This window comes from Juglans regia, chromosome 10, assembly GCF_001411555.2.
Source record: "Juglans regia cultivar Chandler chromosome 10, Walnut 2.0, whole genome shotgun sequence".
Taxonomy (NCBI): domain Eukaryota; kingdom Viridiplantae; phylum Streptophyta; class Magnoliopsida; order Fagales; family Juglandaceae; genus Juglans; species Juglans regia.
Genome location: NC_049910.1, coordinates 22,819,617 through 22,836,312, shown reverse-complemented (window position 1 = coordinate 22,836,312; position 16,696 = coordinate 22,819,617). Strand labels below are relative to the sequence as shown.

Sequence of the window (16,696 nt, the reverse complement as noted above, 5' to 3'; positions counted from 1 at the left end):
GAAACCGAAAAGAAAAGAGAGACGTGAGCGAGAGAGGTGCGGGAGAAACTGAAACTGCGGAAGAGAAGGGAGAAAGAAACGGAAAACAGAGGAGATATTCTTACCTCCCAAAACGACGCCGCTCGGTGGTCCTACTAAGCACTAAAATGGCTGGGCCATTTTCACGCACGGTCCGGGCCACTTTGATGAAGAAACTGGGCCTTACAACGTTTGTTTATAATACTATCTGTTTTGTGGATGGTGTTTACAGAATTCATCTCCAAAGCCAGATCCCAGAAAATCCGATGGACAGGCAGTGACATTGTGGATATCGGGGGACTTGGCAGCATCCTACAGTTGCAAGTTCATAGGATTCCAAGACACCTTGTGTGATGACCGGGGTAGGCATTTGTTTCAGAGCTGCTACATCGAAGGGAGTGTTGATTTCATATTTGGAAATGGAAAATCCCTCTACAGGGTAAGCTGCAAAAAATACCAAGCCATCCATATTTCTAGAGTTGCATGCTAATAATTTCTCATCTTATATATGTATGTATTAAGTTAAGAATGTATAAATATGCAGGACACCACCATAAAATCGGTTGCAGAGAATTTGGGTGTGATCGCAGCACAAGATATGAATGGCCAATCAGGGGACAGCGGGTTTGTATTCGTCCATTACAAGATACAGGGGACTGGCGATATGTACCTTGGTCGAGCATGGAAGGACACATCTCGGGTTGTGTTTGCCTATACATACATGGGCAGTAACATCAATAGTGGCGGTTGGATGAAGTCCCCGCACCAAAAGTAGGCATCAAATTACCCATCAATAGTGCAGTTTTCTTCAACAATTTCTTCGTGTTATTAATTCACAAAGGTATGGCGTATTAACATGATTGCATGATACATTGTAGGAATGTGTTTTATGGAGAGTACCAATGCTCGGGCCCAGGGTCAAGTGCCTCCAACCGCAAATTTGGAAAGACTCTTTCTGACGATCAAGTAAAGCCCTTCTTGAGCACCACTTTCATCGGAGGAAGTCAATGGCTTGTCCCAATTCCAAAGATTGGTTAAAAACTCATTACAATTTGCCAAATGCATAACGGCAACTTTTCTCTAACTGGATATAAACATCCAATACATTCATGTACAGTTGCATTTAATTTTCTCCTTTTTCTAACATTATATTTACATTATTTATATCAGTATAAAGAGATAAATTCCATAATTACTATGATGTGATGCATGTATTGTATATTATATGAATATATTTATTTACTAATATTATGGCTAACCAAATTTCATATCTCAAAATCCATAATAAACCCAAAAGTTATATATATTTTGTTTGCAGTACTAAACACATATAACCCTGTCAATTATCAAAGTATTAGTCACTAATTAGCCAATACATAAAAATAAATAAAAGAAACAAAGAAATAAGCTTTTGTAACACCCCGTCCCTCTAAGCTAGAAAAGTTAGAGAACCAAATACTACTAAGCTCAAAACATCATGTTCATCCCCAGCAACGGCGCCAAAAATTTGATCAGAGCAAAACTGCAAGTGCACAATATCGTAGTTTTATAATAAAGTGATAAGAAAACTATTGTCCTAAGGGATTGGCAACATACTTTTGACAAATATAGAAATTATACTAATCTTGACTTTATTTAGAAAATTCACTAAGATTTTTGTAATTGCAAATTCAAATAAAATTAATTCAAAGAGAATACTTAAAGGAAAAGAAAGATATTGTTCGAATATCAAATCAATGGGAAAGAAAACTTCTAGGAAATCGATTTCACCTAATCCCTAACTATGTTTTACTCATCTAACTAATTGAATTTAATTCTCTCTGTTTGTTAGCAAATCTTCACAAACATCCAAAAGCTTCTTTCGATAGGCAATTGGAAATTATTCTTGTTCATCATTTTACACAAGAGTATGCAAATTATTAAATGAAGAAAGCAATAAGACCAATGATTTTAATACTACATAGGTTCATACAAGTCTTTCGATCTCTATAATTACCTATGTCGAAATATCCAAGATCTATCCTATAATTTCCTCTTTCGACAGCAAATCAAAAGATTTAAATCATCTATTTAATAGCCAGTTAATTAGAAGTAATCAGCTTAGAATAAATCAGACAAACATTAAAGAGAATTACTTCAAATTCACATAGAAAAACAATCATAGTTTAGAACTAGATTACATCGTTTTCCTAGAATAAAGAAAATTTAGTTCATTCTAAAAATTAAATTCAACATAAACGAATTCACCATAATTTTTCTAAGAGAAGAATAGAAGAAAATGAACACTGAAAATGCTCCTTACACTTCGCAGTGTCGTCCCTCTCAAGCCGCAGTGTCTGAAACAAAAAACTCCAAAGAAATACCCCTCTGAAAAACTCCCCAATTTCGTGCTAATGATATGCTTCAATTGAGTAGGAAAGAAACCCTAATATCTTTATATTCCCGCACACAAAATCACCTAAATTTTAGGACTCAAATTGGCAGCCACATACATGCTTCAGGAGTTCGAATTTGGAAAACCTTATTAGAGACAACTTTGTAACCCTTTAAGATAGCTTTCCAATGCAGCAAGAATCGCATCAATCCAATATTGGAGCGGAAAGTTATAATTACAATAGTAAAGTATGTCCAAGCTATCAGCTAACACATTTTGGACTCTGATCTGAATTACTCTCAAACCCCATCATTATCCTTATTTGAAGAATCCTACACTCATTGAAAGGGCTTCTCATACAGAAAAACCCAAGAAAATTTTAGAAAACAGGATGGTTGCTGGACCCGAGTGTTAAATTTTCAGAAAGTTCGATATGTAGAAACAAAACATTTCATTTTCATATGTAGATGTCATAAACGTGTTATCAAAAAACCAGAGCGACTTTTCAATCTTTTCATACTAAAAGAAACAACTGTTCATATTCAAAGACCTGTTTCATATTCAAAAATCATTTTCATATTCAAAAACCCTTTTCATATTCAAAAATGCTTTGACATAACATAACTGAACATTTTTATCTTATCATATCATATCGTATCGTATCATATCATATCATATACCTTGTTTAACCCCTTGGTAAGGTTGTACTATCCTTGGCCAAACTAGGCAGTATCATATTGTGAAACTTTCCCTTTTTTAATATTGAGCCCCGAGTGTGCACACAGGAAAGAATACATAAAAAATCACTTTGTTTCCAAAGTGGGTGCACTCATATCATATCATATCAAATCATGTTGGTACCAACCATATCACATGAACCATTATCATCATATCATAACCATATTCAGAATCAAAATCAAAACAGATAAATATTCCATGCATGTCATATCAGACCATGCCCTAAACATATTCATATCATTTCCATTTGATCAAAAATAGATCCAAATCATTTTTATATCACATGTACAAAAATTCACAGACATCATATTCGCTCTTTTGCATATTTCAAAAACATGTCAAATATTGTTCATGTCTATACTATTCATGCCAAAAGCATTTATTTTCTCTTTCATACATATCTCATGAGTGAATACAAAACATATACTAAGATTGTTTTTCAAATTTTCTTTTTTTTTTTTTTAAATGAAACATACTCATTTCATTAATAAACCGAAGTTACAAATGTGACTTATCAATACAAGAAGTTCCAATACATAGGACATCCAGTTTATAAGCCAACTAACGCAACAGCTCTGGGGCTTCCCCACACACAAATACATTTGTGGCGGACATTGTCTTAACTTCTAATCAAACTCTCTCGTAATAGAGAAAGTGCTATGTAAAAACAGAACTTAATGGCCCTCTCTATCCTCCCAGGGAAGAAGTGTACGAGACACTGCTAAGGACATCGACATGCTTTGGTGAGACCCCAGACGTCACGCCCACCGCAAGCATAGTCATCTCGATTGTTGGTGGAACGAGCACCCAAGGTACATACGGACCATGTAACGCCCCGTCCCCGAGGGTCCAGAGAGTTAACTCACATAATCTGATAATCAACTCTAACAAGGCTAGAGTACTTCCAAATTCAAGAATATATATTTTCTCAAACCTCAAATCAAACGTAAATACTTCAATTAAATAAACCATATAAATGCATCTATCCAATTTTCAATCCAGCAACTCAAATAAAATCAACTCTTCTTCATGTCTCAAATAACAAACTAAAAATAATGAAACATTAACATAGGTCTCCATAAACCGTCTAAATCCATTGAAGCAAACTTAAGAAATATAAATAACTTCCAACATCAACACTAATACCACGAGATACCCAACAACCATTAACTGCAAATCTTCTCCATAAACTCTAATACTGATCCTCAGCTGAACCATCAATGTCATCTAAAATATTATGGAGATAAGGGGGTGAGTTATCAACAACTCAGTAAGCAGAGAGCATATACTAGCATGTAAACATGAGCATTTATAACATTTGATAAGCCGAACAAAACATTTACTTTCAGAATGCAGAAACAAAACTTGTACAAAAACATTAGAGCGAAGTTTTCAGAAAAATAAACTTATTCCAAAAAGAGAATCCGTTGGCATTTCTAAACTGACACTTTATAATCATATCATCGTTTAATAAACACATCGGGACAATACCATGTTTCACCCCCGTGGTAGGGTTACAAACCACCATTATACCCGTGGCTGGGCCATTTTCCATGTTTCACCCCCGTGGTAGGGTTATAAACCACTATTATACCCGTGGTTGGGCCGTATACCATGTTTCACTCCCGTAGTAGGGTTATAAACCACCATTATACCCGTGGCTGGGCCTTAACAAAAACAGAACGAATTTCATCGAAAATCTAGTTACCCACATATACAGAATCAGAACTTCATGCCAAGATTTTCATATGACACATCATATCAAAACAAAACACTGAAAAGCTTCAGATCATTTCACATGTTCGAGATAAACATAAACAAAGTATTCTCATTTGTTCATAACAAAACTTTTAGAATTCCTTATTCGCTCTTTTACATAGTTCAGAAATAAAGTACACAAAACTAGCTCATGTCTACACTAGTCATGACAGAAAACACTTTCTCTTATATTGAATTTATGCATGTGCAGAATAAACATCTGAGGTTGTTTTCAGATCATTTCTTTCAAAAAGAAAATAAACACATTTATTCTCAAAGTCAACCTCATTTTATTTCTTTTATGCAAAACTAGTATATGAACCCCGCTTACCTGGACTTCTTAGCCTTTTCAGAATTTTCCTCAGAAAAAGTCGAGTCGACTATAAATCGTCACCTATAAAAATAATCACACAATTTTCGTAAGTTTTCAATCAATCACGGATTTCGATATTTAAGCCTAAACTTCTAAAATAACCTATTTTAATATCTCAAAACTTAAAACCCTCATAATCCGAAAATATACCATCACTTCTTAAAAATCACAAATATCCACCATGACCAACATCAAACTCAAAACACCAATATTTAAACCCAAAACAGTTCCATCATCCAATCCAACCGACCCCCTTACTCCTCGGACTCAGTCTGCACAACCAACAAATTCACAGTAAATATAAATTAGCGTAAAAATATATTTAAATCTCAAAAGTTCTTTGAAAAAAATACTTACAATGCTATAATATAATTCTTGAAAGATCACGAAGGTGCTAGAAGCGGCAACGCAGCAACAAAACAGTGCGAAATGCACTGTGGCCGTGGGTCTCAAAACCCACTTTTGAACGGGTGTAAACGAAGACCCGAGATTGATAGGGTAGGGCTTAGGGATGTCGGTGAAGCTAGTGGTGGTGGTGATTGGCCGTGGGTGGCGATTTAATGCCAAAAAGCTCAAATCGAAGATGGAGATAGATGGGCTTCACCGGTGACAGATCGGAGCCAAGGATGGGTGCATTAGGTTTCTAGTAGGTCGATGATGATGTGGTGAGAAGATGGTGGCCGGAGGTGGTGTGACGGCGGCGCAGCGGCGCAAGGAGTGCCTCGGCTTGGTGTGGTGCGTGGGGGCTAACGGCGGCGCGAGGAGGGCTGAAATTGGAGGGGTGAGGTCACCGGCCGGTGGGGAGCACGATGGGGTGGGCGGTGTCGCGCACGGCGGCGGGCTGGGTGAGGAACGGTTGCACGGCGAGAGGGAGAGAGAGAGAGAGACGTGTGCGCGGGAAGGGAAACCAGTGGAGAAAAAGAAAAGAAAGAAAAAAAAAATGAAAAGAAGAAAAGAAAAAGAAAAGGAAAAGAAAAAATAGAGAGAAAAGAAAAAATAGAGGGAAAAGAAGTGAGGTCCAAAACTCACAACTTGGGTCACAAAATTCCAACAAAAATTTATTTCAACACCACAGTTTTAAATAAAATAAATTTAAATACAGTGACTAAGTAAAATAAAATAATTAAATCCTACAATACAATAATTTTTAAAACCAACAAACTAATTTAAATTAAGAGAATTTAAATGCATAACAATTATTAATATTAAGGAAACATGTCAAATTTAATTTTCACAAATTAAAAAAATCATAAAAAAATAAACCCACTAAAATCTGAAAATTTAAAACAAGATAATCAAATTTTAAATTAATGACAAATAATCATTCAATTAAAAAAAAATACACTAAAAAATTACGGGTTGTTACAGACCACAACAACCCGGCCGTATAACCACCGGGCGTAGCATCGCCCACCACTCTCGAACGCCTTGCCCCGGATTACGTCCGATCTAAAGGCCCAAACATCACTCGGGGTCAACAAAAGCAACACCAACACCAGAAACAAAACAACTACAAAACACTGAAACAGATAACAACAAAGAAAATGAAACAAAAAAAAGAACAAAAAATACAAAACGGATGAACAGTACACAATGGTCGGCATTGTTTCGTCAAACTTGCAAGACCCGGAGTCAGAGGTTCCACAGCAACCAAGCGTGGTGTCAGTAGAGGGCTCCTCAGTGGCGCGTGAAGGCCACGGGCCAACTGTAACACCCCGTCCCCGAGGGTCCAGAGAATTAACTCATATAATCTGATAATCAACTCTAACAAGCCTAGAGTACTTCCAAATTCAAGAATATATATTTTCCCAAACCTCAAATCAAACGTAAATACTTCAATTAAATAAACCATATAAACTCATCTATCCAATTTTCAATCCAACAACCCAAATAAATATTCAACTCTTCTTCATGTCTCAAATAACAAACTAGAAATAATGAAACATTAACATAAGTCTCCATAAACCGTCTAAATCCATTGAAGCAAACTTAAGAATATAAATAACTTCCAACATCAACACTAATACCACGAGATACCCAACAACCATTCACTGCTAATCTTCTCCATAAACTCTAATACTGATCCTCAGCTGAACCATCAATGTCATCTGAAATATTATGAAGATTAAAGGGGTGAGTTATCAACAACTTAGCAAGCAGAGAGCATATACTAGCATGTAAACATGAGCATTTATAACATTTCATAAGCAGAACAAAACATTTACTTTCAGAATGCAGAAACAAAACTTTGTACAAAAACATTAGAGCGAAATTTCCAAAAAATAAACTTATTGCCAAAAAGAAAATCCGTTGGCATTTCTAAACTGAAACATTATAATTAAATCATCTCTTAGCATCACATCGGGACAATACCATGTTTAACCCCCGTGGTAGGGTTATAAACCACCATTATACCCGTGGCTGGGCCATATTCCATGTTTCACCCCCGTGGTAGGGTTATAAACCACCATTATACCCATGACTGGGCCTTAACAGAAACAGAACAGATATCCTTGGAAACAGATTACAATCATATACAGAATCAGCATTTCATGCCAAGGTTTTTAGATGACTCATCATATCAAAACAAAATACTTAATAGCTTTAGATCGCTTCACATGTACGACTAAACAGAATCAAAATATTTCATTGACTCATAACAAAACTTTTTGATTTCTATATTCGCTCTTTTTCATAGTTCAGAAATAAAGTGCACAAAACTATCTCATGTCTACACCAGTCATGACAGAAAAACACTTTCTCTTATATTGGATTCATGCATATACAGAATAAACATTTGAGGTTGTTTTCAGATCATTTCTTTTCAAAAACAAACATGTTTATTTTTAAAGTCAACCTTATTTTTTTTTTATGCAAAACTAGTATATGAACCCCACTTACCTAACTTCTTCGTATTATCAACACCTTGAGTCGGAACTCTAGTAGTAACGCCACCTAAACAAAAACATATGTCCAACATATAATAACCAATCTAGTAAGCTGCTATTTATTGAGTAATAAATCAAAACAGTCCCTTCTATTAACACCAAACCAACTATAATTATTTGTAAAACCAACAACAACAACTCCCATCAATTTACACTAACTAGTCTCAAATAATAGTCCAAAACAGTCTCACAAATCCATCCAAAATCATATATCTCAACATCAAGAATTCCATCACACTCAACCACCATCAAATCAGTAACTCTATTACATTTCACACTATCATTCAAAAACCACCAACAGCTTCGAGGAACCTACCCCAACAGAAATCACAAAACTTCAACCACTTCGAATGGCCACTGCAATTCACGTCCAAAACTTCAACCACTTCGAATGGCCACTGCAATTCACGTCCAAAAAAAATATTCACGGCAGTCTCTAGTGAAACATAAAACCAGAAAAACAGAAGAATATTCACAGCAATTCACGTCCAAAAAGAGCAGCCGCGCGATCAAAACCAGAAAACAGGAAAAAGAAAGAAGAATAAACATAAAAAGGAAGAGAGAAAAGCCGGATTGAAGGAAGAAATAAGAGGATGTATGGAATGTGTAACAGCAAGTATAGAAATAAAAGGAACTAACGATTTAGTGGGTGGAGCGGGAGTTACCGAAAATAAATTCAAGAACTCAAAGAAGGAAACCCAACCACGGCACACAGACTTTCGGTACCCACAAATATGCTGCAAAGTGACAAAGCCCAAAGAAATAACTCACAAACTGGTAGTGAAGACAGGAAAAATAAACAGAGAACGAGAGAGGGGACGATGGCTCACCTTCGAAGAACCAGAAAGTCGAGACCCACGGAACCAGAAATGCCAGCCAAGGAAGAACCACAAGTCTGCGCAAAAGAGAGTCTGAGTAGCTCAGAAATGTGGTGAGGGAAACACTTCATGTGCGGAACCGAAAATAAAATAGTGGAGATGTGGGAAGCAGTTGCACGGGAAGGGAAATAATCGCGGAAAACTGCAGAGGAAACCAGCAGAAGAAGAGAAACAGTTCAGAAGCAAAAAGGGAAATTAATCCCTCCCAAAACGACGCTGTTCGTCTCTCAACATGCTCGTGGGTTGGGTTTCGTGCATCCGACTAAAATCGAAAGGGCTGGGCCTAAAGCCCGGTTATTACATTCTTCCCCCCTTATAAAAATTCCGTACTCGGAATTTGTCACAAGCTATTAGGATTGTCGTCGAACAACTGTGGGTACTTGACTTGCATTTCCTCTTCTAATTCCCAAGAGGCTTCATTGATAACATGATTATTCCATACCACCTTAACCAATGGAATAGTCCGATTACGTAACACTTGTTCTTTTCTCTCTACAATCCGCACCGGCTCTTCTGTGTAAGTCAGATCTTCCTGAAATTGAAGAGGCTCGTAATCAATAACGTGGGTGGGGTCAGGTACATACTTCCTCAGCATAGATACATGAAATACATTGTGTACACATGAGAGTGCGGGTGGTAGGGCTACTCTGTAAGCCACTGGTCCAATCCGATCAAGAATCTCAAATGGTCCGACATATCTAGGGCTCAACTTGCCCTTCTTTCCAAACCTCATAACCCCTCTCATGGGTGCAATCCTCAAGAAGACCTTATCCCCAACCTCAAACTCTAATTGGCGACGACGGTTATCTGCATAGCTCTTCTGTCGACTCTAAGCTGCTCTCATTCTAGCTCGATTGGTCTCAATCTTCTCTGTTGTCTTCTGTATGATTTCTGGACCCAAAATTTGTCTTTCACCCACTTCATTCCAATATAAAGGAGATCTACACTTCCTACCGTAAAGTGCTTCATAAGGTGCCATCTCAATGCTAGCCTGGTAACTGTTATTATAAGCACACTCAACTAAAGGCAAGTGTCGTATCCAGGTTCCCTTAAAATCCAGCATACATGCTCTCAACATGTCTTCCAAAATTTGAATGGTCCTTTCCGACTGACCATCTGTCTGTGGGTGAAACGCCTTGCTGAAATTTAACTTAGTGCCCATGGCCTCTTGTAAACTTCGCCAAAAATTTGAAGTGAAACGGGGATCCCTATCCGACACAATGGACACTGGTACCCCATGCAACCTTACTATTTCCTGTATATATAGCTCGGCACAACTAGTGGGGGCTGGGTCGTGGGGGCTGTCCCATCTTGATGCATCTAGGCACGACTAGTGGCTTCCAGTGGTGGTCTGGTGAGGTGTTGGGAGGTAGCTAGTGGCAAAAGGCTTGGCTTCAGTGCTTGGTGGTTTGCAGTAGTGGCGTTGCCTTATGGTCTGGGACCGTGGGTTTTGGGGGCGAGGGTGAGAAATTGATGTGAGGGAGAGGAGAGAGTCTGATGAGAGTGAAATTTCTGAGAGTGAAGAAAAAAGAGATGTGATTGAGAAGTTGAAGAAAAGTGGGAGTGAGATTTGGAACAAGCAAAAACTAAAAATCAGAGAGGGAGAGGGGAAAAAGCCATTGGAGGAGGAAAAAAAAAAAGGAAAACAAAGGGTCAAAGCCTTACCTGAAAATGACGCCGTAATGCTCATTTGGGGAGAACTAGTATGGACTTGGGTTCTACTGGTAGTTTCTTCCCCATGGAAACTCCTTGAGCCATGCACAACAGTGCCATGAGAAGGCTGAGAGCGAGGTTGCCGTAGGAACCACCCAAAGGATGCCCTAGTACCGCCCAGTAAAAACCCACAAACCATCATGCACGACCAATGCACCCCAATGCCTCTCTCTCCTTTGCTATAACCCCTCAGTAATGGAGCAATGTCATCGTCCACCCTCCATGCACCTCCCTCCTCTCCTAGCACCTCCAAAAGCCAAGTACCAAGAGCCTCTGTTTTAGCCACCCTCTATCTAGCGAAGCTAATATTTCCTAAGTGAATAACCAAAAAATCGATCCCTGTTTTATTACTACACAAATAAAGCAAGTTTCTTGCTTAGCCCACCACCGTGCATGGTTGTAGCACCACCGTGCATGGTTGTAGCACCACCATCGGAAGGTTCCCACATTGCCAAACGTCTCGTGGAGACACGGATGAGCCACCTTGTTGCCGCCGCATTACTGCCCCCTCGGTGAGTATCTCGTGCTGTCTCTCTCCCTCTCACGGCTTACTCTCTTTCTCTCTCCGTGTTTACTCTCTCTCATCTCTCTCTCTCTCATCAGTACTCAGCTGCTCACCTTCCACATCACCTGACCACCCACGACCGCCGCCTGGCACCTGGCAAAATTTCTAAAATAGCATTGGTTTTACTTGACCTCTCTTTCCTATATATTTTGAACTCGACTTTGTTTTGCATACAAGTTCTTTTTTTTTTTTTAAAGAGAATAAATGAAGTTTTAATTGTATTTTTTTACCTGTTTAAAATTTTAGTTTAAGTCGTTTGAATGAAATTTTGACGACCGATTTTTTTAATGTGTTACTCGAAAAGGTTAAGTGGTCATTCATGAGTTTTGAGAGTAATGTTTTAAGACACTAGGTTATGAGAATTTTAGAGTTTTGGAAAAAATAGGTTATTTAGTATTTTAGGCTTAAATATTGAAATCCATGGTTGATTGAAAATTTACAGAAGTGCATAAATTTTTTTTATAGTTGACGATTGATTTTCATTCAGTACGGTTGTGCAATGATTCAGAAGGGTTAAGAAGTCCAGATAAGTAGGATTCCTATGCTAGGCTTTACACGAATTGTTTAGACTGAGATTGACTTTCTGAAAATTATGCATGTTTTGTTATGAAATGAGAACTTGGAAAAAACAACTCAGGCAGTTATTTGCATTACTCATGAAATCTATATAAGAGAGGAAAACTTTTTTTCTGACATGCATTGTGCAGACATGAACTTTATTTTATCATGTTGTCTCTGAAATAGAGAAAGGGAAAGAAGAAACCTATTCCACTTGTCATCCATGCAAAGATTTTGGAAGCAACCAAAGAGGGAAGTGAGGAGTCTACTATAAAAAGGAAGGGGTACATGCCTATGGGTTTTTCCCTTGCCATTTTTCAGAATTTGCATGAACTCTCACTCTCTCCACACAATTCTCACATGTTCATTTGAAGGTTCTCTCACTTTCCAGTATTTTCTTTCCAACCAAACAAGGAGGATCCTTTCAAGAGAGAGGATTTTGGCATCATCAAGGATAGACAAGGTAAGGATATGTTTTTTTAAGTATACACTCAACTTACTCTTGGTTAATACTTTTATATATTTGTGTAAATCCTTTCATTGTTGTGTTTGCTTTGTTTGCCATCTCTTGATTGTTTGTTTGAATATGCTAATATTATCTTGAGTAAATCTATGGTCAGAATTATATGCTTCATATTTGTGATGAAAATGCCATGAAATACACCTGTGAGTTTTGGTTTTCACTTGATTAAGGTTGATGGTTTATGCAACCTGATATTTCGATTTGAATATGCCTTGGAAGTTTCGGACCTTAGTCAAAACCTATGATTTAATGTTTTGTGTCACTATACTTTGATTTCTATATTATATGCTTGAAGTTGGGAAGATGTTTAAGTGATGATTCTTCATGATTTTGTGCCTATATGTTTCGGCCTAAGCAAGTTCTCATGATTCCATGTATGTGTTTTGATATCTAATGTGGTTTATGTTATCATGCTATGAAATGAACATGTTATGCTTGGTTATTTCATGCATAGCATTTCACATGTCATATGTCAAGTGTAAGTACGCATGTTATAAGTCTCATATCAAATGCATTTGGGGCAAAATGTTTTCAAAGTGTTTTCAAAAAAAGTATTTTTAAATGAAGTGTTTTCAAAGAAAATGGTTTAAAATTTTAATCACAACCCTAAGTGCTAGGGCAAGGGAATGTCCTAATGGAACTTCTCGGTCCACTCTGGAGTGCTTAAGAATAGAGTGGTAACCCTGGGTCGACAAAGTATGAGCCTCGAATGGATTCTTTTCAAATGATGCTAGAGCGAGGAAGTGCCTAACGCTAGTAGGTGCATAAGGCAGGTAACTCGATGAAGTAAGGTCGAGTTAATATGAATATCTATTTATGACATATTCATCATGGTGTATAGATCGTTGATGGTGTGGTAACTAGCAAGAACACGTGGTGTTAAGGAAAGCCATGTTGTGTCCACCCTCTGAACAAGAATAAGTGCTTATGTGATAAGGATCACTCGATGCAAATCTTGTGATATGTTCTAATAAGGCAAGTTTTGATTGAGATCATGTGATTAAGAAAAGTTAAGAAGTTTTTTTTTCTGAAAAGTTAAGTTTTGTTGCAAGTCAAGTTCTGATCAAGTGCATAAGTCAAGTACATGTCCCTGCATGCATTTCATGATATACCTCTTATATGCTTGTGTTAAATGTGGTATGTTGTGTGATTACTTGCTGAGATTTCTTGTAATCTCATTATGATAGTTTCCACTACCCCCCAACCAGAATGGTAGAAGTTGTCACAGGTGTAGTAAACAACGACCATGACCAAGAGGAAAAGAATGGCACCTCCTCCTACGGAGAGGATTGTGCCTAAGATGGTTGTAAGTCAGCCTGAGCCCTCCATCCTGGAGCGACTTGAGGCCATCGACTGGTAGATCTCTAGTATACGTGAGTTTATTGAAGAATTCAAACGGCATAACAATCGAGACATAGATAAGACCTTGGAAAAGGGTGTGAAGCCCGAACCCTCTTGAAGAGAACGAGAACCTTAAGTTATTTTGTGGAAGAAAAAGAAAAAAGAGAAAAACTATTGGCCACCGCGAGCTTCGATGCCACCACTTCCATTTGGGGAAATGTTAACGATGATTACGATGGTGTCTCCACTTTAGAAGGTAATGAGAATGCAACAAAAAGGCTAAACCACAACTCCATCTTCGTCGACCTTGCCGCGCCACCTCCCACTGCCACCAACAACAGCGTAACATTCAACCATTTTTCTGTTGAGTATGCCACGAGCCAGGATCTACTGGGATTTAGACATTGCCTTTGGAGTAAAATGGCGACAATGTTGCCTCAAAAGCAAGCAGGGGATATGTTCTCTCATCCGAGACTGCTATCAAGAATATTGCTTCAGGATGGCCGTGACACTATCTAGCCACTTGATTTCCATATTGGTTGGAGTTACTGCATCTCAATTCCTTCTTGGATTTTCCTCTCCGAATCAAGAGATTCAGATCCTGTGGTGTTTTACAGGATTGAAGTTGGTATACAATCGCCAGAAGGGATCACCTCTATCCGAGGGATATTAAGAAGATTTAACGATTTTTTAAAGTTTTTTTCTGAAGTCAAAAAGGCATTTCCTTCAAAATATCTACCTCCAGCTCCTCCAATGAAGATGTTCAAAATAAAAAGCTGAACTCTGCTGGAAGAGAGAAGGTGTTTCTCGGAGGATTGGATGGAGAAACTATTTTCAGACATTGATGTATCAAGGAGTGCTCCACTAGCGACCCTTCTTGAGCTAGAAGCCGCTACGAGGTCTTCATTCTATGATGAGAACTAGCAAACACCAGATGCTAATTCTTCAACCAGTGGTGTGCTTCAGGATGGGGAAGATCTTCCCATGATGAGTTGTGTTGATACTGAAGCTGAAGCAAGCTTTGGATTACAAGTGGTTGGAACAATGATTAGTGCACCTCAATGGTTTCCAAAATAATTAATTATGAACACTAGTAAGTCTCAAAATAAACCTCAACCTTCCAAAAATACCCAATCGACAAAGCAAAATAGAATTATTGAATAAAATGCTTAGATAACCAAAGTATTCACTTCGTACTTATTCCACTATGCTCACGTAGCCTTATACATGATTTCTAGTCTGGATCCCCAGGTGTACCAACAAAATTATTTGAAAAATGTTATTACACTAGAAATACCTATTTTAATACCTCAAGACCCAAAATTCTCATAACCCCAAAAATACCATCACTTCCCAAATTCCTCAATATCCGCTTAATATCTTCGACTAAGATATTAAATTCTAACTTATTTATTATTGAAATCAAACTATAAAACTTAATACTAGATAATATAATATAATAAAAGTAATATACTTTAAAACCCTAATTATCTTCTATAACAATATTTATACTTAAAACCAAGCCTTCACATAGTAAATTAAAAAAAACCAAGCCCAACGTATAACCATGGGTATTTTGGGAAATATTCATATAATGCATGGGTTCAAAATAAAATAAAATTTTGCACTTACAATTCACTTCAAAAATTCATATTTTAGAAAAATAATATTACTAATAATATAATTCAAAACTTTATCTATTTTCTTGATAAGCTATTGATGACTTGCATAATTTCTTATATTTTATCACTTCTTAACTTTAAACTTTAGTCAATACCCTATTACTGGACTAAAATGCTAAAATGTTAATAGAAATCATTGGAATTAATGTGTATTCTTGAATTGAGTTTCTATTTACTTTTGGATACTCCTGAGCAGATTTTTATGTTTAATTTCAAAGTTTCTAAAAGAGCAAGTCCAAACCCATTCGAATTCAAAGCACTTTCAACTGGGCAAGATGTTGAAACAACCTAAGAACTTTCAATGAGTATAGGATTCTTCAAATAAGGATAATGATGGGGTTTAAGAGTAATTCAGATCAGAGTCCAAAACGCACTAGCAGACAGCATGGATATACTTTAGTATTTTAATCATAACTTTCCGCTCCAATATGGGATTGATGTGATTCCTGACGTGTTGGAAAACTATCTTAAAGGGCTACAAATTGTCTCTAATAAGGTTTTCCAAATTAGAACTCCTGAAGCACGTACATGGCTACCAAGTTGAGTCGTAAAATTTAGGCAATTTTGTGTGCGGGAATATGAAGACATTAGGGTTTCTTTCCTACCCTATTTAAGCATATCATTAGCACGAAATTGAGGAGTTTTTCAGAGGGGAATTTCTTTGGAGTTTTTCATTTAAGACACTATGGCTTGCGAGGGATGACACTGCAGACTGTGAGGAGCATTTTCAGTGTTCATTTTCTTCTATTCTTATCTCAGAAAAATTATGGTGAATTCGTTTATGTTGAATTTAATTTTTAGCATGAACTAAATTTTCTCTATTCTAGGAAATCGATTTCACCTAATCCCTCACTATGCTTTACTCATCTAACTAATTTAATTTAATTCTCTCTGTTTGTTAGCAAATCTCCATAAACATCCAAAAGCCTCATTCGATAAGCAATTGGAAATTATTCTTGTTCATCATTTTACACAAGAGTATGCAAATTAATAAAGTAAGAAAGCAATAAAACCAATAATTTTAATACTAAATAGGTTCATACAAGTTTTTGGATCTCTATAATTACCTATGCCGAAATATCTCTGATCTATCCTATAATTCCCTCTTTCGACAGCAAATCACAATATTAAAATCATCTAATTAATGGACAGTTAATTAGAAGCAATAAGCTAAGAATAAATCAGACAAACATAGAAGATAATTATTTCAAATTAACATAGAAAAAA

At 37.1% G+C, this 16,696-nt stretch overlaps 1 protein-coding gene across 1 annotated transcript in view; it reads left to right on the top strand.

Annotated features, from left to right (window-relative positions):
* Nucleotides 1–1,211, top strand: part of LOC108986663 (putative pectinesterase 63) — a 110,925-nt gene extending 109,714 nt beyond the window's left edge. Inside the window, exon 4 of the mRNA XM_035694579.1 lies at nt 897–1,211. Within this exon, the coding sequence (XP_035550472.1) occupies nt 897–1,056 (160 nt within the window). The 3' untranslated portion in view covers nt 1,057–1,211. The remainder of the gene's footprint in view (nt 1–896) is intronic.
* Nucleotides 1,212–16,696: the final 15,485 nt, after the last annotated feature.